Source organism: Parasteatoda tepidariorum, chromosome 3 (genome assembly GCF_982258835.1).
Source record: "Parasteatoda tepidariorum strain Cologne lab strain chromosome 3, Ptep-v5.0, whole genome shotgun sequence".
In the NCBI taxonomy this organism is placed as follows: Eukaryota; Metazoa; Arthropoda; class Arachnida; order Araneae; family Theridiidae; genus Parasteatoda; species Parasteatoda tepidariorum.
This window is the reverse complement of record NC_141757.1, coordinates 85,773,367-85,801,122: the sequence shown is the minus strand read 5'-3', so window position 1 is coordinate 85,801,122 and position 27,756 is coordinate 85,773,367. Positions and strand designations below refer to the sequence as shown.

Here is a 27,756-nt window from a genome sequence, read left to right as displayed (position 1 = left end):
GGAAATGTAGAATCGCTGTCACTTTAAAATAAGCAGGAACTCACAAATATGGAACAGATGGTCTTTAGAGGCATGGAATTCTTGAAAACGAAACATTTTTTTTTTCTTTCTTAATGTTTTCTCCATAGTCGCACCATTCCAAGAGTAAACACGAGAAGAGTTAGTTGAACAGGGGAAAAAACCATCTTCTTCGTTAAGATGAGTCACTGACTAACGCCGAAATTGATAAATTTGCAGACTATGCTTTCAAGGTTCATCCAAATCCAATTAATTTCGCAGCATTGGCAATGAACTGCTAAGCATTCTCTGTGAAGTCTTCGATCCGTTCGTTAAAAGGCTCAAATCTTCCATCATAGTAGAAGTGTGTTCTTTTAGTTAATTTTTTATTTTTATGTTTTGAAGAAGCATTTAATATTATCCTGCGCCCGTGTCATCAGTTCTTAAAATCCTGCTCGGCTTGTAAAATGATGCAGTCGGACCGAGCAGGAAAACAGACACAGGATTTAATTAAATCAGAGTAACTTTTATTTGAACATTCTTAGTTGAGTGAGAGCGAAGAAGTGATGTTTACTCCATCAGCAAACAGTCTTTCTGGTAGGGAAAATCTTGCAAAAAATCCTAAAATGTCTCTATTTAGGGAAAAGAGGGAAAACTCAGAAATTACAATTGGTTAATGAACTTGCTCGAGTGATTCCCACGGCTTAAAAGGGAAAAAAGATCTTTATTTAAATGTATGCATACTTTGGCTAAAAATAGATTTAGAAACAGGATGTGGCTTTTAAAAGTGTGAGAAAGTATTTCAAATAGAATAATTAATTAGTAATAAAGTAGGAGTTGTTTTATAGCAAAGAAACTAACATAAAAAGATTAATAAAAGGCTTTTTATGTTACATATATATATATATATATATATATATAGTAATGCTAAAGTGCTATATATATATATATATATATATATATATATATATATATATATATATATATAGGGGAGAGTTGGATAAAACGGGATAGTCGGACAAAACGGGATACATGGCCTAGGGACCAGACTATTGAACCTATCTAGCGGACGACGACAGAAACTTATTATTTGACTGTGATTATATCATTTACAGTGCGTACCGTCTCGATATCACTAGTTGATAGAAAGTTGTAGGTCTCAGAACTTTTTTACTCCATTTTTTTGCCACTTTATACATTTACTTGCGTTGTTTTTCACATTGCACTGCCTATATATATAGGATTACAATTCCAGTGAGTATTACATTTGGTGAAGCATCTATTAACGAGTATTCTCATGTCTAGTCACTCTAATTTTTCTTTCACGTTTAGGCAGCAGCTATGTTTGTTTTGAAAAGTGTCTGAGTCTGACAAAACGGGATACTTATGAGTTGGATAAAACAGGATAGAGTTTTTTTATATCCCGTTTTATCCACCTATTTATTTGTTGGCCTAATACTTTTACTATATTATTATTACTATACTGGAAGAAAAGGTAAAAAAGGCTCGTACAAATACATTGACCCCTGGATTGGCAGCAGTGAAAAGTTGGACATATAAGAGACAAAATCAAAGTATTCAATGCTGAACAAGAAAAAACGCGTGAGCATGTATTGGCTCTATAAGAGAGATTATTTGGTATATCTCTAACGGACATACTTATGTCCGTTAGAGTATATAAAAATGTTAGAAGCAATAAAATCCCATAAATAAAATTTTTTGAAATTTTGCTTTACAGTTTTCTGTCAATTAATTATGTTTTTAGTTAGTTATACACAAAAAATTAAACATTGTAAACCCTATCCCGTTTTGTCCGACCCATGTATGCTAAAACGGGATATGTAGGAGTTTGGAAAATGACTTTTTTTCCTATTTTACAGTCATTAAAATTAGTTTAAAATATGTTTTTTCTGTGCTTCAATAAGTGATGTAGCTATAAAAAAAATAATGTGTAGTTCTCTTTAACAGATTTTCCGTAGTAAATAAAAAAACTAATGGTATCCCGTTTTGTCCAACTTTCCCCTATATATTTGTGAATATAGCACTATTAATAATGTTTTGATGTTTGTTTGAAAGTTTTGTTGCTTTTATTTTCACAAGCATTAAAATTCTAGTTTTTTCTTGTTATATTGTAAAATATCATTACACTGGTGAAATGAAACAAACTGAAATATATTTCCGAATTTTCCACTAAAACTATTCTTAGAATTTTAATATGTTACAGAAAAGTAATAGTAATTTGTTTAGAGAACTTACTTTAGCGAATTCAATAAGCTCAGGCCTTCCAGGAAAACGCTCATAGAACTCTTTTAATCTCCAAGGTGCAATTACCTGAAGGAAATAAATTAAAAGACAGCACTTAAACTTAAGCACCTCATTTAAATATAATAATCAAAAAAGAAATATAGATTAAACTCTTAAAAGGCATTTATTTCGTTTTGACCGAACTCAACTGCCTAAAACGCTGAGGAAAAATTTTTAAATCCTCTTTATTTAATTTTCATACGTAAATCGATGTTAAATATTTATTTTATTTGGCAATATCTTTTGAAACATATAAAATACAAGTCTGATCGATCCCCAGTTAGAATTTTAAAAACAAAGCACGTGGAATTTTAGATTCGCTATGCATTTTTTTTTCTGATAAAATTATACTGATAAAATCTTGTAATTAGCATTTTTTTAAAAGGTAGTTAATTATTATCATACATATATCTGTTTTCAGATTTTTTACAAAGATGTTTATTTTTACTTACGTTACGTTAAAAAAATTATCTTTAGCATTTTCAATATCGAATTTTGTCAATTTAAACAAAAATATAATTTTGAAAAACTCTAAAAATGGCATGTATAGCATTAAACAATTTATCCAAAATATAATTAATTGCATCTTTTTATTATTTTACTTTTTGATAAAAAAAATCAAAAAAGTTCTTAAAATTATCAATTCCTGCTAATCTAATAATGTAACCTCGTTTTTCTCCTTCACTTTTTTGAAAGGCACAAAGCGGTTGGTGGCTGTGTGGTAGAGCTTCCTGCCTCAGGTCTCGGTTTCTATTTTCGACCCGGGTTAGGTCGACTTAAACTTTCATTCTCTCAGTTCGTCCATAAAATGAGTGCCAAGCATGCTTATAAGTATAAGGAGTTCCGCGTTCGGCTGACCACACCACTCAACCGGAACACCTGTTTTGTACCCCAGAAACCGAGGTCAAGATAACTGGGATGGGCACAGTGGGCTGCCACGCTATTCAGTTTTAGTTTTATAACGCTGTTAAATGTTGTTCTAGAATCAAAAATTTGCATGAGTGAAAGAAATTAAGAAAACGAAAATTATATATTTAATATAAAATTTAAAAAGACAAGTAAAGAGTATTAAAAACCAAATGTTAGAAAAATAAATCCCTGCCTTACTTTTAGTTTTGGATTCAAAGCATAGCAAGATAATTCGAACCGGACTTGATCGTTTCCCTTTCCAGTCGCTCCGTGGGATATGTAATCAGCGTTTTCTTTAGCTGCAACTGCAACTAAAGCCTTGGCTATGCATGGACGAGCCAAAGAAGTACCCAGAAGATAGCGTCTCTCATATATTGCACTGGCTTGAACAGAAGGCCAGATGAAATCAGTTACAAACTCTTCTTGCAAATCTTCAATATACACCTGGAATAATGATTCGTTAAATCTTTGTTTTTAGCAGCTTATAACAATCAAAACGTATCATTCATAATCCACGGGAAGTACCGAATGTTTAATTGACTATTCGGGATATATAGAATTAAAAAAATGTAAGTAAAAAATTAAGAAGCTTCCGATATTTCCAACTAAGAACAAGACTACAACGATTCCATCAGTTCAATCGATGACAAGAGAGCTAATTACAATAGCAGTGATGTACTTCAAAAAAAAATAATATTGTTACGAATATCTTGTTAATAGTTATACTTTTTAAAGTCGTAAGCAAAAAAACGGGGAAAAAATTCTTTATCTATGTCTTGTTTAGTGAGAAAATAGTGATTGAGACATTGCTAATTCGCGAATTCAATTTAGACTACTCGAATTTCGATTTTTGAACTTTTTTGTTACGTTCGTGTAATTAGGTAAAAGTGTCAAGCGTTTCATTCTTCGTATCTGGAAAGATATATATATTTTTTAATCTTTAATAAAATAAATTTACATGAGAACACAATAAAATAAACACAACAAAACTCAGGAAATATTTTTGAAGTTAAATTTCTAACAATTTTACCTTTTTTGCACCCAGTTTAGTAGCTTTCTTGCGTGCCACTTCGAAATCTTCTTCTTGTCCTACATCCGCCTGTAAAATATAGCATTATAAGTAAACAAACTTTCTTTTCTTCTTTTAAGAAAAAAAGCAATTTACATGGAAAAACTATTCACACATCTAAAATTTATAGTTATACTCTGATATTTATTAGGATTATGAGTATATAATGTATGTTAGTGCCAGCAAGAAAATAGTGCGACTATATAATGTACAAAAAAAGAAAACTCTTTTCATCTTTAAATATTTTTAAATTAATTAATATTAGGAAAAGTTTTAACATTATTTTTAATGGATGCAAGCCTAGTACACATGGTCGAATAATAATTATGATTGTTTAATATTAATGTTTATTAGTTAATGTTATGATTATTTGACTGAATTTATGATATAATTGTACATGATATCTATGTAGTTACATATATTGTGATGCGATTATAACACTGGGGGATATTTTTTTTCTGTTGCATGATATTTTTTAACAAATCTAAGATACTTTCGTGTCAGTCATTTCAAATCTGCAATAGGTTTCTCTCGCCAATCTACAGTATTTTTCAAATGACATTTTTACTCAATTTTTTGTAGAAATTTACAAGTTTAAAAATGCTATATATAGCAGGGGATAGCATAAATGTTGCGTCAAACTTTTGAAAAATTAGGACCCATCATCAAGATTTTAATTGCAGAGGTACCTCTGCAATTAAAATCTTGGCAGGCAATGTCGTCATACGCCGCTAGCGGCGCCTCACTATTATGAATTGTTTCTCCGTGTGCTTCTGAACAGGACATAGTATGGAAGCACCCCTAGACGTGCACGACAACATTTCTGAGCATCGGTTTCTATGCAGTTTTAATCCTACTGCATAGGCGATCTCTAATAATCCCTTAAATCCCCTAGTAATTTTAAGCAACATTTACGCTACCCCCTGCTATTTATAGCTTTTTTAAACTTGTGCATTTCGACCAAAAATGGAATAAAAATGTCATTTTAAACAAAATCTTTAGCTCTAAGAGTAAAACTAATTACAGATTTGAAATTCCCCCACCCGAAAAAGGAAATATCAAATATAAACATAAATACAACAAAAATTTTTTATTAAAGATTTGTTTCTTTGTGTAATTAATTACCTTCATTATTATTATCATTAATCAATGAAATTGTTCAGGTTATTAAATAATTTGCAACCACCTTTTCTTCTGATGGATTCTAAGTTTATAAAATTTTAAAATTAGCAATTACTATTCTCAAAGGAATTATTACTTGAAGACGAAATATAAAGGCGAAACAAATAAAAAAAATTAATACATACAAGACTCATTGTAATTGATTTCCTGTTACTAGCATGTGGTCTAATATGTATTAAAATAATTCTAAAACTTTTGCGTTTTTACCATTAAGGTACCGCGCGTTGAGACAGGCAAATCAACAAAAATCAAATCAAACAACCGATATGCAGGGTGATTATACATAAAATCCGACACTGAAAAAACTGTAAAAGAAAAAAAGAAAGAAACACTTGTTTGAATAACCTGAGTATTGGGGAAAAGGATATGGAATAACATAAATGGTTTTGGAACATTTATATCGTAATTAAGGCGCCATTAGTCCTATTGACTTGGTTTTGGTCTCATTTAATTCAGAGTAAGAAAATACATTGGGGACAATATCTGACTTGTCTAGACTGCAGTGTTTAATCCTTTTCTTCTCGCTCCCTTTAAAATGACGGGGTGAGGTTTCGCCCTCTATTTCTCGCTCCCGTGAAATTTTCGGGCTGGAGTGTTCAGTAGTAACGCGCCAATAAGAATAAAACTAATTCATTTCTTTTGCCCGAAAAAAATTTCATTTCTCATTTTACACACCAGATGGCAGGCAGTACCAGGATATTTTTAAGCTAATTGTTGTATATAGTTAGTTTATTTTAAACTAGATGTCAGTTTTAATCAAACACGTGTATTTGGCAAAATAGGCACTTTTATTACTGTTTTCTTGAAAATCAACCGATCGTTAAGGGGTTAAGTTTCTACCCATTTTATCTCTTTCAGTTCAAGATGTTGTTTAAAGTTCACTTTAGAGAAAGCTGATATTCTGCTTAAATCTAAAATTATTACACAATTTCCAGTCTTACGCTTAGTATTTCGAAGGTTTTCTTACTATTTGAAAATTTTATTTTAGACCAGGAAACTAGATAATTTGAAACATGTAAAATTTTAAAACGGCCATAGTGACGCTGCTCTGGAGAATTTGCAAAAAGGAAGATTTCGATATTTAATGTCTTCGTAGTTTGCATAATAAAACTATGCATTCAGTATTAATCTCCAATATTGGGTTTCAAAAAATATAAAAAATACAACATATTATAGACTCGATAAACACTCATTTACAATTCAAATTGTACAAAGTTTCCATCATGTCAATTACAACATTTGAAGCATATGTACACCTTATAAAAAATTTCAAAAGTGCCAAAAAAAATAAGTTTAATTGTCCTTTTTTCTGAAATAATTACAAAATAGTAGATGGTCTAAACATTAATTATCATAGAAATATATCGTACCTATTGATAGGATATTAGTAACAAATAGAAGAAAATTTTTTTAATTCTTGTTAGCATCAGTAATATTATTTTCACAAACGCCAATCCACAAAATACAATGATTATACCACAAAAAATATGACTTCATTTAATAAAATTATGCAAGGAAATAAAATATTTATGAAGTATTTTACAATCATATATCTTTTTCTTGCTACTGAGCATCAAAATCTTTTCACACCTAGTTTTGTCTTTAAACAGTACAAGATTGTAGGATTTTTAAATTTTTTTTCTTTTTGGATTGTAAGGGAATTTTTTTAATTTAAAATAATAACATAGCGATACTGCTTTTTTTTAAACTGCATTTCTCATTGTGACTCATTTTAACTGTCTCGATTGTTATTTTCACATTGTCAAAATTACCAATTTGTCAAAATAATTGCTTAAGATTTTTTTTTAGACTTTAGTTGTGGTATAATAAAAAAATATATGTTTTCCACCATGTTTTAATCTCCACTTATTGATGAGTGTTTTGATCCTTTTAAACATATTAAATGAATTAGAGATATGAAACAATTTAAAAAAATATTTTTCAGATTCTTTTTTATGCAAACAAAACAAAAGTAAAATAAAATATTTTTTTCCTTCTCTACAAATTCCATATTGAAACAGTTTAAGCATAACTTAATTTCTTTAAAACTAAATACAGCGTGTTATCTAAAAATTTTTTCTGTCCTTAACATTTTCACTACTTACTTAACAGTTACGCATAGAAGTGCACTTCACCAAACCATTGTGTGCCTCCAATAAGAAAAAGTTGAATGCCCCCACTCAAGATAAACCGTTATCAAGTTTCACAATATGCCGACAAAGGTATGAACTAATGATGAATGGAACATGCTAGCTACATTTACATGCCATTTACAATATAAACAGCCTTTTTACTGTATTTTGTTTTGATACAGAATTTAAAAATACAGAATTAACTTAAAATACATGATGACTGTTCCTTAAGGACCTTCTTTCCTAATAAATATACATATTTAGTAACCTTATTTAAAAGGAAGAAAAACCCATGCTAATTAATACATAGAGATACGTAATTAAGTCAATAAGCTGTCATTTCCCCTTTGTTTTATCCCCCTCTAGAAGCCCACTCAGTTTTAGATTGACGAGCAATAACTGGGAAGTAAATTGGGCAACTCCGTAATACTGACTACATTGCCACAATCATGTCGTTGTTTATGATGTTGATGTGGATCTTTAATGAGCATTACCAATCGAAGAAGCCGCAATCTTCCAGTATCTGGACAAATGTCGATGAATTTGCTGAGCGATTTTATGAGACTACTTTTATGTGCTCGAATGGCAGGTTAGACAGGTTTAGAAAACGGAATAACAGAAATTCAGGAAAAATTATCTGAGAGTCGGGAAGTGTTTCCATATCTGATGTTCAGGAGTGCTCATCAGCTAAAGATTTAAAAAAAAAATTTCGTACGCAAGACGAAGAGTAATGAAAATAAACACATTTTTTGCTACTACATAATATTTTTCAGTCATTTATTTGAATAATGTGTAATAAAAGGGAGGATAGTTTGGGAACCTTTAGTTAAATTGCGTGAGTAACGGATATAGTGAACTCCCGGTTATGTTGAACCGAAATTTCGATCCCTAGAAGGTTCACTATAGCGGGGTTTACTGTATTTTTAATGCAACATTTTGAATTTTTTTTTCACATTTTAGGATCCTTTTCAAAAAGATATTCTGCTTCCTTCACTTTAACTTAGGGAGAATAACACATGAACGTAATTCCCTTAGTTATTAAATAACTAACTAATATTAGTTGTCTATATGTTTGAACTTAGTTATCAACTCTTAAGGTTGTGAGTTTTAAAAAAACTTCAAAATCTAATAAATTTGAATAAGAATTAGAAATAAGTAATAAAAAAATGAATGACTCAAGGGAGCAAATTTTTAGTTGCATTCATATAAATACTTGATCTTGCCTATCCTGGGTGTGAGAGATTTTGCTCCTAAAACTACAGATTTTTAAATGACATTTGAAGTCTATTTTTGTCAAAATATACAACTTTAAAAACGCAATATATTACATAAGGTCGAGAAATATTGCGATTAACTTCCAGGAGAGTTAGGGCACATTATCAGGATTAAAATTACTTAGGAGCTAATGCCCGGAAATGACATTATACGCGGCTAGGGTCGCTTCTTTATTATGATCTGTTGTCCCGCAGTGGACTGATCGTTAAGACACGGTTCCCAGAAGATCACCGAAGTTAAGCATCTCTGGCTGCGGTCAGTGCGCGGGTGGGAGACCACTTGGATCAGTCTGCATAAGGATTGGTGCGGTATGGGTCCCCGTTAAACTGTTCTACCGTAAAGTGCTCGACTTCGCGTGCAGGTCGTTAGGCTACCGAAGCGGGGGTGCCATCTCCTCTGCAGATGATCAAAATTGTGATGGCTTGTCTTCGGATCATCCTCAGGGATGTTTCTTAGACCGTCGCCAATAGCCCATTGTGCAGCTCTAGTGCGACGCAAATTAACTACAACTACAACAGTTACAACTATTATTATCTGTTCAGAAGCACACGAAGAAACAGTTCATAATAAGGAAGAACACCTAGCTGCGTATAATTTTATATTTTTATGATATTTTCGGGCGTGGAATTCTATGCAATTTTAACCTGATAATGAGCCCGAACTCTCCTAGAAGTTAGTAGCAACATTTAAGCAAGCCCCTGTTAAATAGCGTTTTTAAACTAATATATTTTAACAAAAAACAGAATAAAAATGTTATTTTAAAAAAAAAATTGTATCTTGGCGTGATAAACAGATAGCAGATTTGAAATCAGTTACACGAAGGCATCTAAGATCTGGTAAAAAAATCTCATGCAACTATAAAAAAAAATTGGCCCCCAGTGTTATTAATTTGAATAAAATTAAGCGAAAATAAGTGAAATGTTAAAAAATATTAAATGAATAAAATAAAAAAGATATTAATTAACTATTTAGTAAGTAAAGTAATTGCTTCGATATGACACTTCATTCCGTAAGTCAACACGAAGGAAGCAGAATCCTTTTTTTTTACAGTGTTGGTGTTTCCAGGTTCCTAACAAAAAGCATAACTAAATTAACTTACCATAAAAGCAATAACATCGTAACCTTGCTGAATTAGCCATACCAAAATACAGGAAGTGTCCAATCCTCCACTGTAAGCTAAAACTACACTTTTCATGTTTAAAAATCAGAATCCAATATATTAACTGCTAGCGCTAACTGGCAAGTAATAACTACTTCTGGATTAAGAAGTAATGCTGGCTTCTTCAGACAGATGATTTTTTCTCATTATCTCGTCATCGATGGTCACGTGTTACAAAGTAACATGATTTGTCCCTGATGAGTTTTGGACAGAAACCAGCAGCGAATTTTTATCATTTCAACCTTGGAGAACACTTAATATTAAGTAATGTTATTTGTTCTTGAAGAGCGGCAGGAGGCAAGGAAAAATCATTGTTAAATATGATAATTTTCTTATCATTTCTTATTCTTAAATGCTACCTTCGATTCCGATTGTTTACTTAAGATACTAGTGGCAGTTTGAAGCTCATTAAACATTTAAAGCAACTTTTGCGTAATGTACTTTGTATCTTTTTTATTTGCTTATTAGGTGGCGATTTAAAGAGGAAACCGTGCGGTTCTGATTCATATCTTCATACACGGAAATTGTAGACTTATTGGAAGGCATTGAGGGCATCTGCAAAACCCCTCGAATGTCAGATAAATATAAGTTTAGAAACATACTTGATTCATAAAAGGAAATGAGCGCCAGAGTCAGATGAGGCTATACTGCGCCAAACTCATGGTAAAACGATTACGAAAATAGGTTGTTCAAACAATAAAACTGAACGGTGTTAGAAATTATAATGATGTAGGAAACATTGTACGAAACACTATTAACACAATTATAATGGATTTAGTGACGTACGTTGCTTCATGTGTTATTATGCTACAGCATGAAGAAATCCCTGCTTTATTTAGCTCGAAACGATTCTAACCCAAAAAACAGAAAGGAAAAGATACCCTCAAATCATACTTACAAATAAAAATAAATGGGGCTACTCACAATCTATATCATTGCACAGAAACTGCGATAAATTTGATGGCTTTAATTTTACGAAAAACCAAATAAACGCTTACATTTTCTGAGACGTTGTGAACGGGGAAGAGGACTTCGTTTTGCCCTAATGAGGTACATGGGGTGTTCCTTAATCACCATTTAAATGTATAAAACGTTATCACTTTTAAAGAATCGTTATCGATGTCAATTTAAACAAAAAGGAACTAAAATCTCTGAAAACCATTAAATTAGTATGGAAAAGCGTAAGGAGTTGCCTTTTGGATTTATTCGATAAGTAATCAGATTTTCAAAGATTTTGTTTCCATTTTAACTTTATTGAGCTTGATAATAATTCTTCAGATTTTGATAACGTTTGTGTTTATTTAAATAAAAAAATTTGATTTATGAAATGCAAATTTTTATTGCGGCATGGTTATAAGGGAATATCCTGTATACTTTCAATTTTAAAAAAATCTTAGTACTAAGCGTATGTTCACTATTTTGCGTACAACTATCTAATTCGAAGAGTCTATCTATATAAAGGACATTTATAATTACGAATATGAATAACACTTGGGTACTTTTAAATTTTTTAAAACAAATTACATTAATAATTGTAGAGCAGATACTAATAAATATTTTTTTCCTTTGTGTATAAAAATCCAAAAGCTCAATTTAAATTAGATGTAGATAAAAAAAAATTATATTAGATTCTGATATCATTAAGAGAAAAAAAAATTTATGACAAGTTTAAGTTATTGAAAAACGCTCTGTATAAAAAAATTGTAAGACACATTATTCTTTAAAACCTTTGAGAAAAAATATATTTTCCTTATTAATAATCGCAATTTTCGTTTCTTTTTCTTCTCAAAGTTTTGCTGACGAGCGGGAAAAAAATCACTAATTGGAGTTCCGAACGCTCTTTTCTAGTTCTTAAACTCTCAAATAACGTACCGAGGCGAGAAAAGAATGAAATATCTTGTATGTAGAATATTTCTTATTCAATATTCTCTTTACGGGAACTTGTTATTCAGCAAAATCGGAAATCAATAAATCTACGCAAATAGCCTCGAGTGGAAATGCGCCATTTTTCATGTTCTTTTTCGGAAATGGAAATAAAATATCTTGCTGATTCTGTATCACAAAACTTTTTTATAAGTCGTATCTTTCCCGCTTCCTTCCGCGATTGCAAACTATTCGTGAACCCGTGCCCTCATCAACATGCGCCTGAAATCATCAGAATCGAATTTGTTATGATAACGCACCTTCGGGGCTCTTGTCGCATCGTAGAATTTTCGATTTAACTATTTCGGTTACTTGGTAATGTTTAGGTTGATGCTTAATGGTAGGATAAATGTTTCGTCAGCGGAGGACGAAAATAAGTGAATCAAATATTCTAGATTAGAAATAAGTTAAAATTAACTTTGAAATCTAACAGAACTTACAAACTATGTAGATGTAAAGTAATATGCAGTTCAAAAACGTTCTTGGACGTATCCTACACTCTAAAAACTGTACCTCTGATTTCAGAGGCACAGGCTAAATGTACCGTGTATTTTCTCGCGTAAGAGGCACATAACTAATGTGCCTTTAAAAATGAGAGGCACCACAACAAATTAAAGGTACCAAAGCAAACGCCAGTCAATGCGCGGTACAAAAAGACTTTCGTGCCTCTGAAATTCGCTTCATTTCTTTTTCTTCGGTACGATCATGTAACGGAGAACAAGCGCATGCGCACATCAGTGAAAAATTTTATGACGAAATACGTTTTCTGTCCCCTCGCATCCACGCTACCGATGGAAGAAGTTTTCTACAAATGTGCTCTATTGATGTTATAAAAATGCTTGAATTTGGTAAGTTTAATACTTGTATCTTATTTTTATATTAATTCCTAAGTAACGACGGCATCTTTTTTATTAATACATTTCAATTTTTATTAGTGAATTATTAATGCTACAAATCTTATAAAAATGTTTAAGCGAGAGAGCTAACCCTAGTTATGTTTACATTTCTGTTGTAGTTGTATTATTTATGTTTTATCATTATAATATTAAGAGGAATGTTTTTAAAGTGCCCTATATTTGTTCTGTAGTGTTTGATTATAATTTTGTATGAGGTTTTCAATGTGGCGATTGCTATGAATAAGAAATCATTTTTATTTGAAATACCAATTTGCTTTTTTGTTTATCTTAGTTTACATTCGAGAGCTATCACAGAAATTCTCTCACAGAATGATTGAATAATTTAAAAAACAACGAAGAATGTTTTCGAATTTTTATTATAATCATGAAAAGTATACTTTCAATCATTAGCTATTTTAGAAAACAATTGACATTGATATCTAATTATAATTATTTCAAACTGTTACTAAACTTACAATTGATATAAACCTGAAGAAAAAAATAAGATTATGCTTTATTTATATTTTAAATATGGTGTAAGCATGGGAGAAAAAGGCAATCTTCTAATGATTTATAAATTTTTAATTAGTTATTATTTTTTTTGAAAAAGTACTAATGTTTAAAAATGTTTTATTCTAACATCACAGCTTTCAGTGTATAATTTCAAATTTTAGTTTTGAATTTATGACTCAAAATAGATAACATGGGATATATAATTATTTATGACTGTGAAATTCGTTTTAAAAATTTTAGCATTTCAAATTGAAATTTAATTTATTTGATTTTTAAAAAGGATTAATAGCTTGCTCCAGGGTGCTCTTGTGGCACAGCTGGTTAAATTATCTTTCACACTGCTTATTAGAGAACTAGGGTAATGAGTTAGATCCTGGCAATGTATAAAACAACTGGCGTGTATACTTTGCATATAAATTATGCCACAAGTGAAAGTTCTCTCATTGGTTATCATGCAGAAGATTCAAACGAGCTAGCTCAAGCGGAGTCCACTTTATCTGACCAGTATCAAAATTACATGGCATTTTAACCATGGCCGTTAAAAAGTAAAGCCCTAGAAATAGGATTTTTGGTCATGGTTGAGTGATGGGCGGTGATGAGTACCTTGCTCTTTGTTTAAAATAATATAATGCCAAGTACTTAACAGCTTGAACTTTTTAAAAAATATTAAAGTATTGTTAACTAGAGCAGTTTAATTTACATAATTTTGATATCAATAACTATATATAAAAAATAAAAAAATTATTTGCATAACATTCATTGGATCACAAATGGATTAGATATGCAGAATCGCTGTTGTGTCACTGGCATTTTCCAAGATAAATTCTTAATGCTTTATCGATATATACTGAATAATTTATTAAAAAAATATTTGGTACTTCATATTCAATGCTCAACACTTTATACTCCATGTTTTCTTGCTACGAAAAGCTACCTAGTAAAACTTTCTAATTCAGCATCAGTGATAATAATTTTTAAGAAACTTTTTTTTATTTTTTATTGTTATTGCTACCTTACCTGTGTTACTTAGAATAACATTATCAAAAAACTTTTTTTAATCTATAACTAATGCTTTTCCTGAACTGTAGTAAAAAAAATATGAAGCGAAGCAATTTTGATAATATTTATTAGAAAGAAAATATATTGATTGTAAGGATTGATATGTGTATAAACTTGATGCAGTGAAATTGTTTTTTTTTTTTTTTTTTTTTTTTGCTATCTGAAAGGCAATTTAATGTTTGTGTAATCTAAATTTATATTATTAGTATAACTAAATGATTAATAGTTTTTTTTTTGCTGTTACTTTGTCTTGACTGTGTTCCAGTAAATGCAAAAAAATTTTTTTAATTATTAAATATTTTTATAAATAATAATTATTTTTATAAATAATTACTTTTCGATTTACATTTGAATTTTCTTTGTTGACTCCAATTTTGTTTTGTGTTAAAAACAATCCTTGCACTTTCTTATGTATTTAAGCTTAGATAGATTTACACTTTTTTTTTTCTTTAACATGTTGAATGCCACACTAATTTTCATGGCTTGCCCGTCTGGCCAAAATGATTTTTTCAGTATATTCATTTTAGTAATAATAAGAATATAAAAAAAATTAGAGCATTAAAAATTTGTTCGAATTATGTGTTTCGAATAATCGAGGTTTCGCCGTTCATCGGTGACCCCAGTGGCGCTACGAAAAAACTCAGCACCAGTCACCGGTGACCCCTATGGCATTCAACGTGTTAAATTAGTTCAATAATATTATATATAAAAATTATTTTAGCTAAACCTATTCTTAATGTAATAAAATCTTCATGAATGTATTTGTGTACATTGTGATAGAAACTTTTAACTACTTATTCAAATAAAATACTCTTACATTGATAAGTCCTGTTTTAAATGTTCTAGCCGAGCTGAATGCATGATAAAACACTTACATGGAGAGGAAAACCACTAAGCCTGCTACAGTTAGTCTGGCGTCCAGGGGACTCAAACCCATGATCCAACTACCTCTGAGGATATTTTACATCAGCACTGTGGTCAATGCTAAACTATAAATAATGTGGATGCTGTGGGAAGGATTTGATCAGGCCTCCTCTGCAAATGCTTTGCCCATGTACCTCCCCCAGCAAAGTGTTTAACTTGAGCATTTTTTCTTCCGGATACAACCTTTAAATGTCCGTTGCTATTTCTCCGAATTATTGTGATTCTGTATTAATAACTAGTGAAAACTAAAAGAGAGAAAAATGTGTGTCATTTGATTTTTTTCAAAATTTGGAAAATGTTTTAATAAAAGTTCTCTGCGAAACATGTGGACTTTTTTTTATAAGAGTCTGCATTAAACGAATCTTACCATCTCCAAGTAAAATTGACTTACAGTTGTTCCACTCTGTAAAGCAAATTTATCTATATGTTATCACCTTTTACTATGATATTTTATTTTCTCATTATAGTGCTAATTTTTTTTAATTTTGTTTTATTTTAAACTGTAATTTTTGTAAATTTGGTTTAGGCTATTCTCACTGGTTAAATTACTCATTGTATTAAGTATGTTTGCCATTATAATTTTGCTTCCAGTGTTGTGTTTTCTTTTTTTACCAGCACTTTTTCTTTATTGACCTTTAATTATGATATTACTATATATATATATATACATAGCCTATACTAAGTATTTCAAATTATTTGCCAGATTTTAAAATTCTTAGCCAAAGGAAAATGTTAGAAATTTTTTATGATAGATTTTTTCTGTAGGAAACTTTTAAACATAATACAAATTTATTATAAATTAATTATTTTATAAAAATGCAAATAGAAATTTAGAGTCATTTTGCTGTTGGGGAGGAGTAAACGTGCAATGAATGGGGAAGAGATTGAAAAATGCAGATGTTTTATCGTGTTTGAGGGGAGGAAATAAACATAGATTGAGGTTTATTTTTGGCAACGTATTAGATTAGTGTAGTAATATAAAGATAAACCTGAAACGACGCTATGTTCTGCGTTATTAAGTTAGTGCATATATTATTGTCATGAAAAAATATTTTTCTGCTAAAATAATCTGCATCTTGTTTTTCGTTTGAAAACAGCTTTCGCCAATACTTTCCCCCAAAAGGGAACAAGGTCTTTTTTCTTCAATTGTAAACTAGCCATTGTACATTTTCTCTATGGATTAGTTTTATTTTGTACATTAGATTGTTGTAATCAAGTTTAAGTTAAAATAATTTTTATTTTAATAATATTTATAAAACAAATGCATGTTTAATGATTGGGGATAAAAATGCGGAATTTCACGATTTTTAAAATACTATAAAAAATAAAAATTCTGAAACAAGCTTTCAAAAAAAATTGCAAAATGCTTTTCATATATTCAGAGCTCAAATAAAATTGTCAATTAAATAATATTAAGTGCAGTTAGTTCCAGGGTTTGTTGATTTAAGTCACGATTTAAATCATGATTTAAATCAAATGATTTTTTTAAAAAAATCATTGATTTAAATCAACTAATTTTTTTTTATATATATTGATTATAAAAGTTAAAAAACAGTGTTTTAAATTATTGATACTTTTATTATTTTCTTTTCTTAGTTTCAAAATTTATTTTAAATAAATTGTTGCATTAATTAATTTTAGTTAACGAAATTACTTTCTTTCTTGGTGTGTGTTAAATTCCAACATATTGAAAATTACAATTTTAAAAGTCTTTTGATTCTTGAGATTGAAAGCACAGATTAAAGTAAACATTTAATGCTGTCTTAATATAGACTTGCATAGCTGTAGAAAGTAATTATTAAACATGAATTTTTTCAAAAAATAATGTAAATATTGTTAATTAAAATTCTACCGTTTGAAAGAAAAAGCATGGAATTAAAATCTACATTATATTTATTGGTGGAAAATGTATATTTTTGAAGCTTTTTCAAAAGCATATTAAAAAGAAAATACCCAATTTGCCAAAAATAGAAAGAAAAGAAAAAGGCCAATAAATTCAGATATTTTTTTCCTGATATAGTGTCATTCTTCCCTTTCAAACTCTATTTGAAACAGTAGGGTTATTAACTGGTATTTTTGCTCATAATATGTTTACAGTATCTTTGACATCTGATTTTCTATAACGAAATTTTGTGGAAAAAAATTCCTATGAGTACATAGATTTTTTAAAAAAAAATATTTTTAGCTTAACGTATCTATTTTGATATAGAATTAAAAGTGAATATTTTAATATAAAAATATATAGATTAAATATTTATTTTTTGATGAATGACTACATTTATAAACACAATCTGTTACATTTATTTTGTCATTTTAAAAATCAAACGGAAAAAAAAGGAAATTTTAAATTAAGATTATGGTTTGCTAATTGAAACTCTGTTTGAATAGTTAAAGTACAGGGGTCTGTCCAAGTGAAATTTACTACCGTTTACCGGTACCTACACAACTTTAGGAAAAACGGTAGAACAATTCCACAAAATACTTTTTTCTCAACATTTTGTTTTTGTGTCTCGTAAGAAAAGATAAATCCAAATTTTTAATTTTCAAAAATTATGTCTACATTTTCACAAAATAGTTATCTTTGAAAAACCTAGACAGACTACTAAAGTATTCTTTAAATTTTCTATTTGAACTAGTCCTTAAATTTCAATCATGCATTTGTTTCAAAATGGTTGCTATGCATTCAAAGCTATGTATTATAATGAAAAATTATTTTAGTAAGTTAAAATATTGTTCTAAATATTGTTATAATATAGTTTTATTATTAATTTTGATTAAGCATTTATAAAGTTTTTTTAATCATAAATTAAAGTTCTTACAGTGTATTTGAATAAAAATCAAAAAAATCTGATTTAAATCAAAAAAATCTGATTTTTTTAAAAAAAATCAAAAAAATCACGAACTTGGGTTAGTTCTAAAAAAATTGAAAGCTAATGTTCCCAAAATGGGAATGATGGCGCCTAATGGGTTAATATGCTTCGCCAAAATCAGGCTTTTAAAAAAAAATTCATTTCAATAGAAAGAAATCTTTGATTTTACACTTGTAAAGTCATTTGATTAAACATATTTGATGTTATAAAACATACAAATTGTTCAAAATCTACATCTATAATTTTAAAATATTGTGAAAGTTCTATATTTTTCCATATTTGTGTGCAACTGTTACTAAATTATGTAATATTGTTCTTTATGTGTGAAAATAAAAGATATTAGATTTCATGATATTTAGTGTTTAATTTTGATTCTTATAAAGCTATTTTATTAAATCTCTAAATATTTAAAAAATATCTAAATTTATAAGAAATTTCCATTTTGAGGATAACTTTTTGGAAAAAAATCCATGAATTATATTGACTTGGAATAAACAGAAATAAATATTATTTTTTTATACCTATATCTGATTAGAAAAACATCATTGAAATTGTTGAAGTATCATTAAACGCTACATAATTAAAGAAATTGTGTAAATTTACATATTTTATAATTGCCTATGAAAAAGCCTTAGATGGAATCCCTTGAGATGATCACCTCAAGTGGCCAATATTCAAAGAATTCAGAAATATTTTTCATTAAGAATTATTATAATTAATATCTTGGTAATAGTGTAAACCCCTTTTTATATGAAGTGCAAGCAAATTACAAATAGGTAAAAAAAAAAGTGTGTTCAAATCTGGTAAATAACAGGTTTTGGTACCACTAAATCATAGGTTCTCAACCTTTTTAACGCTGCCGCCCCCTTAAGGAACAAAAAGGAGTTTAAACGCCCCCTTTGTGAAAATTTAGTTATTTGGATCATAGGGTGAGCTGAATTATAAGAGGTAACATTTTTAAGCAATAATCTTACGCGTTAACTTTGCTTGGTTTTTTAAAAAAATTATTGTGAACGTTAACTCGATACTTTTCTCCCGGCAGGTAATCGCAATCTATTTGTTATAATCAAAATAAATACGGTAATGAGAAAACAAATAAAGAAATCTATGCTAAAAAGAGTTATTTAAACTTAATTTTATAATTAAAAAAACATCAAAAATAATTTTTTACACTAAAACGTGGTATCAACGAAGCAATCAAGTTACTATGTCAGTGAGATGATTGTGCTTGATGGTTCAGAGCTAGTTTCTTAACATTCGGTTCAATATTTTTAGTGAGGTGAAGACGCAAGTCCCCTCGTTGCACGATTTCAAGTCGATTTCTCTTTTTTGTGACTAGATCCGTCACAGCACTGAATCCTCGCTCGACAAGGTAGGAGGAAGGGAAGGCAATTAAAAATTTTTTGACGATAGCCCACAGTCCAGGGTAGAGGCGACTTATGTTATCTTGAAGCCAAAATTCTGTGAGACGATCACCATTCTGGAAGCTAGCCTTCAAAGTTTCATTAGTTGAAAGTTCGACCAATTCCTCCTGAATATGAACCTCTGCTGTTTCAATATTCACGTAAGGGTTCATAACCCATTGAGGGACTTCCAGGGTCAACACATCTTTAAAACGATTAGAAAAGTCCATGTGCAAAGACTCAAGATGTTGACAATATTCTTGTGTATCATCACAGGAAATTTCACCATTCTTTTTAAGATCCGATAAGATCGGAAATTGACTAAACTCATTCCTACCAAAATTCTGCTTCCACAAAATAAGTTTTTTAGAAAGGCAGAAATAACTGATTTTGAAGTAATCAAATTGAGTTCATCGCCTTGAAGTTGTAAATTAACACCATTAAATTTTGCAAATAAATCTGTCATGTAGGCAACGTCTATCTTAAATTCTAGCAATCTGTCTCTCAGAGCTACTTCTTTGTCTTCCAGGAACTCAAGCACAGAGTCGAAAAGATTCCAAAACCTATTGAGACAGGCGCCTTTGGAAAGCCAGCGAATCTCAGTGTGTAGTAGCAAACGATTGAATTCTTCATCGTTTATCTTGCATAGCTGTCTGAATAATCAATCGTTGAAAAGATTACTGCGAATTTTGTTCACAGCAGAGATAACGTATTGTAATGATTGATGCAAGCGGTCACTGAGATTCTTTGCAACTAAATGCTGTCTGTGAATCACACAGTGAACAGCTAAAATATCTGGTACCTCCCTCTTCAAAAAGGCGATAAACCCACGATGTCGACCCACCATTGCAGGAGCTCAATCAGTGGCAACAGACATAATATTCCTAAGAGGAATGTCTTTCTCTTTAAAATAATCTTTGACAGTGTTAAAAATAGATTCTCCTTTGGTATCTATAATCAAGCTTCGAGCAAAAGGCATCTCTTGAAAAATTTTTCCTTCCTTAACAAACCGGACATACGCCAACAATAAAGCCTCATTACTTGGCAAGGTTGATTCATCAACTTGCAGGGAAAATTCATTAGATATCAAAAGTTTGCATAAGGAATACTCAACATCTTCCGCCATCTCATCAATTCGTCGCCGAACTGTATCGTTGCTTAATGGGATATTTTTTATTACATTAGATGCGGCTGGATGGTGTAAAACTGTTTCTAAGACTTCCTTAACAGACGGCAGTATCAACTCTTCGCCGATGGTACGAGCTTTTCCAGATTTGGCAATTAATTTTGATATATTATAAGAGGCTATCAAACCATCGTCGCATTTTTGGGACGAGGTTGCTAGTAAGCCTGAGACCGAAGGTGCCTTCAGAAACTTGTCCTTGATGTTTTTGAAAAATGACAAGTCTTTATTCTGTTTGTCAGGGTGAATTTTTTGCAAATGCTCCTGCAAACGAGAAGGTTTCATGGCCTCATTCGATAAAACTTTGTTACAAAGTAAACACATAGGTAGTTGAGAGTTCGATGGTGATTGAACAAATCCAAACTTCAAGTAAGTGGCATTGTATTGACGACACTTCTTTTTGTTAAACGACATTGTTGGCGACAGCAAAATGCAAACGATGAAAGAAAATCAACTATTTCTTAAAATTAATGAATAATATACTATAAAAAACTAATTCACACACGTACCTGGCCAAAGAAACAATAAAATCGAATCGAAACCTGGGAAAAAACTGAAAGGAGTGAATGAAAACTATCATAAGAAATACTGATCAAATCAAATATTTATACTAAAAGAGCATGCACTTCAATTTTCGCCAAATGGCTTGAATGAGTCAGAGCTATAGGAGACAGTCTTAGAAAATCCGATAACATTAACGGCAGCTGTCTGCCAAAATCTTTATTGTGATTTAATAACCCCCCTAATATTTTTGAGGATCCTAATAAAGCAAAAATAGAATACACTCGAATTTTAAAAAAATAATAATAATTTCCTCTCATTCTAATAATGATTTTACTCTAAAAAAACCAACAGCATAACACTTTCGATTTAAAATTAATAAGCGAATATGAATATCAAATTGACGCCTATCCGTCCAATAGTTCAGAGCACAGTAGTCACCCCGCACTAAAATCTAAAAATAGATCTAATGAATATGTAACTCTCGAAGGTCTGCGCTGCTCTTCCAGTCTAAATTTGATGAAAATAAAACCGCAAATTTATTGCTCGATAGTAAAAAAAAAGAAGAAAAAAAATTCAAAATAAATAAGCCGTTCCCAGATATAAGAAATTTATGAATCAAATTTTCGCCAAACGACTTAAATAAGTTGAACCATGAGCCAAATGGTTTGAAAAAGTCAGAGGCAAAAATAAATGACTCGTGCGCTTTGCAATACTGTTTCGAAACGGAGAATAGGTGTCGTACAAGTTCGTCTTATTGCTGGTGCAAATGATGTATCGAATATTCTTATTTTTTCATTTAATATTAATTTAGGATTTATTTTACTTATTAAATTTATCTTAATTTAATAATTTTATTTGGGAGTTTTAAAACTAAATTTGAATGACTAACCATGCTCACCGCCCCCTACCGCCCATAACATACTCAACGCCCCCCTACAGCCCAAAACAAGTTCACTGCCCCTCAGCATTCTCCCACCGCCCCCCGGGGGGCGGTATCGCCCCCGTTGAGAAACAATGCACTAAATGCTTATTTCAATGAGTGGTTCATAAAAGCAAAATCTAAGGTACAATGTACTTTTCAAGCTAAGAGGTACATCTGATTTTGCCTCTGAAATCAGAGGTTCATTGTGCCTTTCATTTTTAAAGGCACGTTGTGCCCTTAAAATTCAGAGGCACAAACGATCCAAATGTGCCTCTGAAATCAGAGGTACATTGTGCCTTTCAATTTTAAAGGCACGTTGTGCCCTTAAAATTCAGAGGCACAAACGATCCAAATGTGCCTCTGAAATCAGAGGTACATTGTGCCTTTCATTTTTAAAGGCACGTTGTGCCCTTAAAATTCAGAGGCACAAACGATCCAAATGTGCCTCTGAAATCAGCGGTACAGTTTTTAGAGTGTATTCTTTAAAAAATAATAACTTCGCAGAATTAAGAAAAAATAACACAATTTTTTGAGCAAACGATTATTGACTAACGATTGGTGACTAATTTTTTAATGCATTTTCATCGCAATTTTGGGGTTACAATGCACTTTTGAGGAACTTTTGGAGTTATGTCAAAGATTTACTGATCAATAAATTTAATTTTTGTTGACAAAAGGTAATATTCCTACTGTTAAGTGAGTTGCAATGCAACCAAATTTAAGAACTGATAACCATAAATGACTTTTAAAGAAATCACCCTGAATGAAATTTTAAAAAATTCGCAAAGTGTGCTCCATTATGTTAAACATATATGCTCTCTATGTAGAATGTTTTAAACTAAACAACTGCTTCCTTAAAAATTTGAGTACTTATTTCTTGACATTTATGGGTATTTTTTAACGAATTGACGCTTGGAACGAATTAACGAATTGATTTTTAATCTGAAACAAATTTCATTTGAATTCCTCATTGCAAAAAATTTTAAAAAATTCGCAAAGTGTCCTCCATTCTGTTAAACATATATGCTCTTAATGTAGCATGTTTTGGTTAATGCACCCTGAAAATGTTTGACCAAATTGGAGCTCACTTTTTCATTTGAAACAAGATTCAAATGAATTCCTCATTACAAAACATTCGCTAAGTGTCCTCAATATTGACCTAAGACATTCAAACTCGGTCTGGTGCTACATTATAACATACTATAGTACCATGCCAAAGGAAATTATTATAAAAATATTAAGGGGCACGCAGTGTGGCACAATATTTAAGTATGTACGTATAAATTTCAAAGTGCGTTAAATAACGTAAAAGTAAAGAAATTGTTGCTTATATACTGCATGTATAGATGGCCCTCTCCTTAATATTAACCAATAATATTCAGACTCGGTCAGGTTTTATATTTTAATATGCTATAGTGCCATACCTAAGAAAAGTACAGACAAATTAGGGAGCCTACCACGTGGCACAATATTTCAGCATGTATGTTAATATTTCGAATTGCGTTTTAAAGCGTTAAAATGGAGATATTGATGCTCATGAACTGTATATATGCATGGTCTCATATCTCTCTTAACTATTAACCTATAATATTTGAACTCAGTCAGGTATTATCTTATAGCATATTATAGTACCATACAAAATAAATTATTATAGGCAAATTAGGAGGCGCAAAATGTGGCACACTATTTAAGTAGATGTATATATTTCAGAAAGCGTAAAATAGTGTTAAAAGGAAGAAATTGTTATTGATATATTGCTTGTATATGTAGTCCCATATCTCCCCGCAATGTAAACCTATAATATTCAAATTAGGTCAGGTTTTATATTACAAGATACTATACTAAAAATATTTAAAGAAAAAATTATACGGGAAAAAATTATTCAAAAAAAGGGGACTGGCACTTTAAAGGCTGTACATATAAATGGCTCCGTATTGCCTCCTACTATTAACCCACAATATTCAAACTCGATCCGATAACATATTATAGCATACCAAATAAAATTATTATGGACAAATTAGGAGCCACGCAATGGGGCTCACTATTTAAGTATGTATGTATAAATTTCAAAAAGCATAAAATAGTGTTAAAAGGAAGAAATTGTAGCTTATATACTGCATATATAGATGGCCCCATATCTCTCCGAAATATAAACCTATAATATTCAAACTCCGTGAGTACTATACCGAAGTACTATATCAATTATACTCCGTGAGTACTATATCAATTATATTCAAATTAGGGGGTCTGCAATGTGGTATAATATGTAAGTATGCATGCATATATTTCTAATTGCTTTTAAAGCGTTAAAATGAGAAATTCCTGTTCATATAGGAAAGTGATATGGTGTGTACTAAACAAATGACTCTTTAACATTTTGAGTACTTATTTCTTGACACATCTGAGTATTTCTTAACAAATTGACGCTCACATTTTAATCCGAAACAAGTTTCAAATGAATTCCTCTTTACAAATTTTTTTTTAAAAATTCGTAAAGTGTCCTCCATTATGGTAAAAATATATGCTCTCTATGTAGAATGTTTTAAACTAAACAACTGCTTCTTAAACAATTTGAATACTTATTTCTTGACATATCTGGGTATTTTTGAACAAATTGACTCTCATTTTATAATCTGAAACAAATTTCAAATATAAATTCTTCTTTTCAAAAAAATAACAAAAAATTCGCAAATTGAACTCCAAAATGTTCACTATATATATGCTCTTTACTTAGCATGGTTTGGACTAAACAAATGCTACTTAAACATTTTGAGTACTTATTTCTAGACACATCTGTGTATTTTTGAACAAATTGAAGCTCATTTTTTAATTGGAGACATGCTTCAAATTCTTCATTGCAAAAAAGTTTAAACATTTCGAAAATTGTCTTCCATTTTTTGTCTTCTTAAAAATTGGAGTGCCTCTTTCCTGAAATATTTGGATATTTTTGTACAAATTGACGCTCACTTTTTAATCAGAAATAAGTTTTAAATGAATTCTTCATCTCAAAAAATTAGAAAAAATTCATTAAGCGTTCTTCGAAATGTTCACTTAAAGTGTAATGGCTTGTTCCAAAGTAATTTTTCTTGAACATTTTGAATACTTATTTCTTGACATAAATAATGAGTATTTTTGAACAAATTGACGCTCACATTTTACTATAAAACAAGTTTCAAGTGAATTCCTCATATATATATATATGCATATTAAAGAGTGACTATATACTTAATGGAAGCATATTTTACGGATTGCGGAATCAAAAGTCTTTTGATTACAAGTTATTACAATGTGAATCATATTACGAAGTGATTGATTGTAGCATGTAATTGTAAAATATTATGTGCTTATGCGCATCGTATTTTTTGTTAAATAATTTATTTATTATATATCAGTTTATAGATGGCAAAGAGAAGAGTTTTTTGGTTGCCATGGTGATGGTTTAGAATGTAAATAGTTTTTTTTGAGTAAGAGATTTGTTTTTTGTGGAACTGCGATGCTGTAATTTTATTGTTTAGTTAATAAATCTTCCTTTTATAGTAAACGTAATAGTAGAGTTTAATTATTTGATTCGAAGTCCTTTGAGTTTTATTTGAGGTCAGTAAGTAATTTGTATTTTTTGACATAATAGTCTGAAAGACGCGCCTCTGATTTTTTTTAATTTTTACCATGTAACATTTTATGTAATGACACAGTAAAATTGATTCCGGATCTTGTCCATTAACTCAACATTTAAATCAATCGTTTCAGAAGCTTTGTATTCGGATACAAAAAATTGTTTAAATAACAGTTAATTCGATTTTCTTCAACATAACAATAACTTGATGCTTTTCTAAGATTTCAGCAACTGATAGAGCTATTTCTAAAGTTAAGACTTCTATCAAAATAAACAATCTAAATATAATTTTAAACTAGATATAACTTTAACAATTTTAATAGATCGTTTAGAAGAGCCGTTTGAAAAAATGGAATTTTCTTATTGGTTACGCGAGCTATTGTTTTTGAATAGATAATTTTTCTTGGAATATTTTAAAGATAACATCAGTATTGTTTGCTAGCTTATAGCTCTATTTGATTAAAAAAGAGTTTACTGCACGCACTTTAATACTTAATTATTTTTTATGTCAGATAAATTCAATGATCAACGTGAACGTGTTAGCATGGGCGTACTACGTCTCCAAATTAGTATTCCTAAAATGATCTGAAACGGCGTGCTTATAATTTTGTTTATAGTTATTCTTTTAAAATGTAAATAAAAATATTACTGTTAAATGTTAAAATTCTTTTAAAATTCAACGGGAATTCAAAAGAGGAAAAAATTAGTTACGTAATGAAAGGCAAAATTAATGGAAAAGTGGAAATAATTCGTAAAAAAGAAACAAAAATCGTCATACTATTATTGTCACCAACGTTACGTTAATTTAGGTAATGGGCACATGCCTTTTCATTTTATTTTATAGCCGGCGTTGAATAGCTGACCCAATTCTAAGTTTACGACTATCAATGGTCAACTCCGCAGCCTTGTAACTTTGAACCCAAATATACTAATATAGGTACTAAGTATTATAGTGATATATCCGGTAATTATAGAAACTACACTAATACTGACCAGCCATAATAGATATTGTGGAAATAAGTGTCTTACGAAAGGGATAAGTACCAAAGAAAATTACTTGACAGTGGTAAATTTTGACTATCATAAACTGTCTGCGAGCAATAGTATCATTCCATAGGATACTGAATATTTTCAATAATTATTCTGATGGGATGAACTAAGAGAAACATGTTTTACTCAATTTAATAGCATAAAGTCAACTAAACAAGTTACACCAATAACTAAATGTATAAAAGGGTAAAAAAAAAACAATATTAAATGCAGCATATATTTTTGTTTTGCAATTATTTCATCATTCTGAGTTTTAATGATCTGGGACGTAACTAACTTTTTACTGTTCATTAGTGACAAACAGGGAATATTCCTGAAGTGAGTAAACTAAAAATCGATAGTTATGACTATCTTATGTGGTTGCTAAGGGCGGTACTTTCTAGAGATTATGGACGACAGGTCTTTATCTAAAGCCAAATCGCTTTGATATCCCTCCCTGAAGCAATTGTTGAATTAAGCTACTATTTCATGGACTACAATTTCTGTCATAGCCTCCAACCTCATTAATCAAGTGCCACTCGTGCGGAAAAACACTTTGCGTTTGCCTCAGGAAATGTGATTAAGGGTGTTTATTATTTAATAACAGGGAATGCTTCTACAGTTTTAATGCGCAATTAATTCAAGAGTAAGGTTTTCTCGTGTAGGAGTGTGCGAACTCGTTGTTTTAAGAAGCTGAGGATCTTTTAAAATAAAGGAACAAATGTATACCGGGGGTTCTCAATTTTTTTTAGGCTGTGGAACCCTATAATGATCGACCTTCTTTTGGCGGAACACCGGGACTAAATGAATAAATTTCATTAGCAACTGTGAACACATTGATTAACGAAAGAGTAGTAATTATTTTGATAATACTGAGGAAATGAATGAAA

At 30.4% G+C, this 27,756-nt stretch overlaps 1 protein-coding gene, 1 long non-coding RNA gene and 1 pseudogene across 2 annotated transcripts in view; 1 reads left to right on the top strand and 2 right to left on the bottom strand.

The window, feature by feature from the left end:
• Positions 1-10,270, bottom strand: part of Ass (argininosuccinate synthase) — a 33,657-nt gene extending 23,387 nt beyond the window's left edge. The window contains exons 1-4 of the mRNA XM_043046714.3: positions 9,968-10,270; positions 4,241-4,309; positions 3,409-3,654; positions 2,254-2,328 (exon numbers count right to left, since the gene is read on the bottom strand). Of these exons, the coding sequence (XP_042902648.1) occupies positions 2,254-2,328; positions 3,409-3,654; positions 4,241-4,309; positions 9,968-10,063 (486 nt within the window). The 5' untranslated portion in view covers positions 10,064-10,270. The remainder of the gene's footprint in view (positions 1-2,253; positions 2,329-3,408; positions 3,655-4,240; positions 4,310-9,967) is intronic.
• A 2,387-nt stretch (positions 10,271-12,657) lies between these two features.
• Positions 12,658-16,211, top strand: LOC147813934 (uncharacterized). Its single transcript, XR_015432632.1, has 2 exons — positions 12,658-12,798; positions 15,265-16,211. It is a non-coding gene; the product is annotated as an uncharacterized LOC147813934 (long non-coding RNA).
• Positions 16,212-20,276: 4,065 nt separating this feature from the next.
• LOC147813933 (zinc finger BED domain-containing protein 5-like) lies at positions 20,277-21,212 on the bottom strand (annotated as a pseudogene).
• Positions 21,213-27,756: the final 6,544 nt, after the last annotated feature.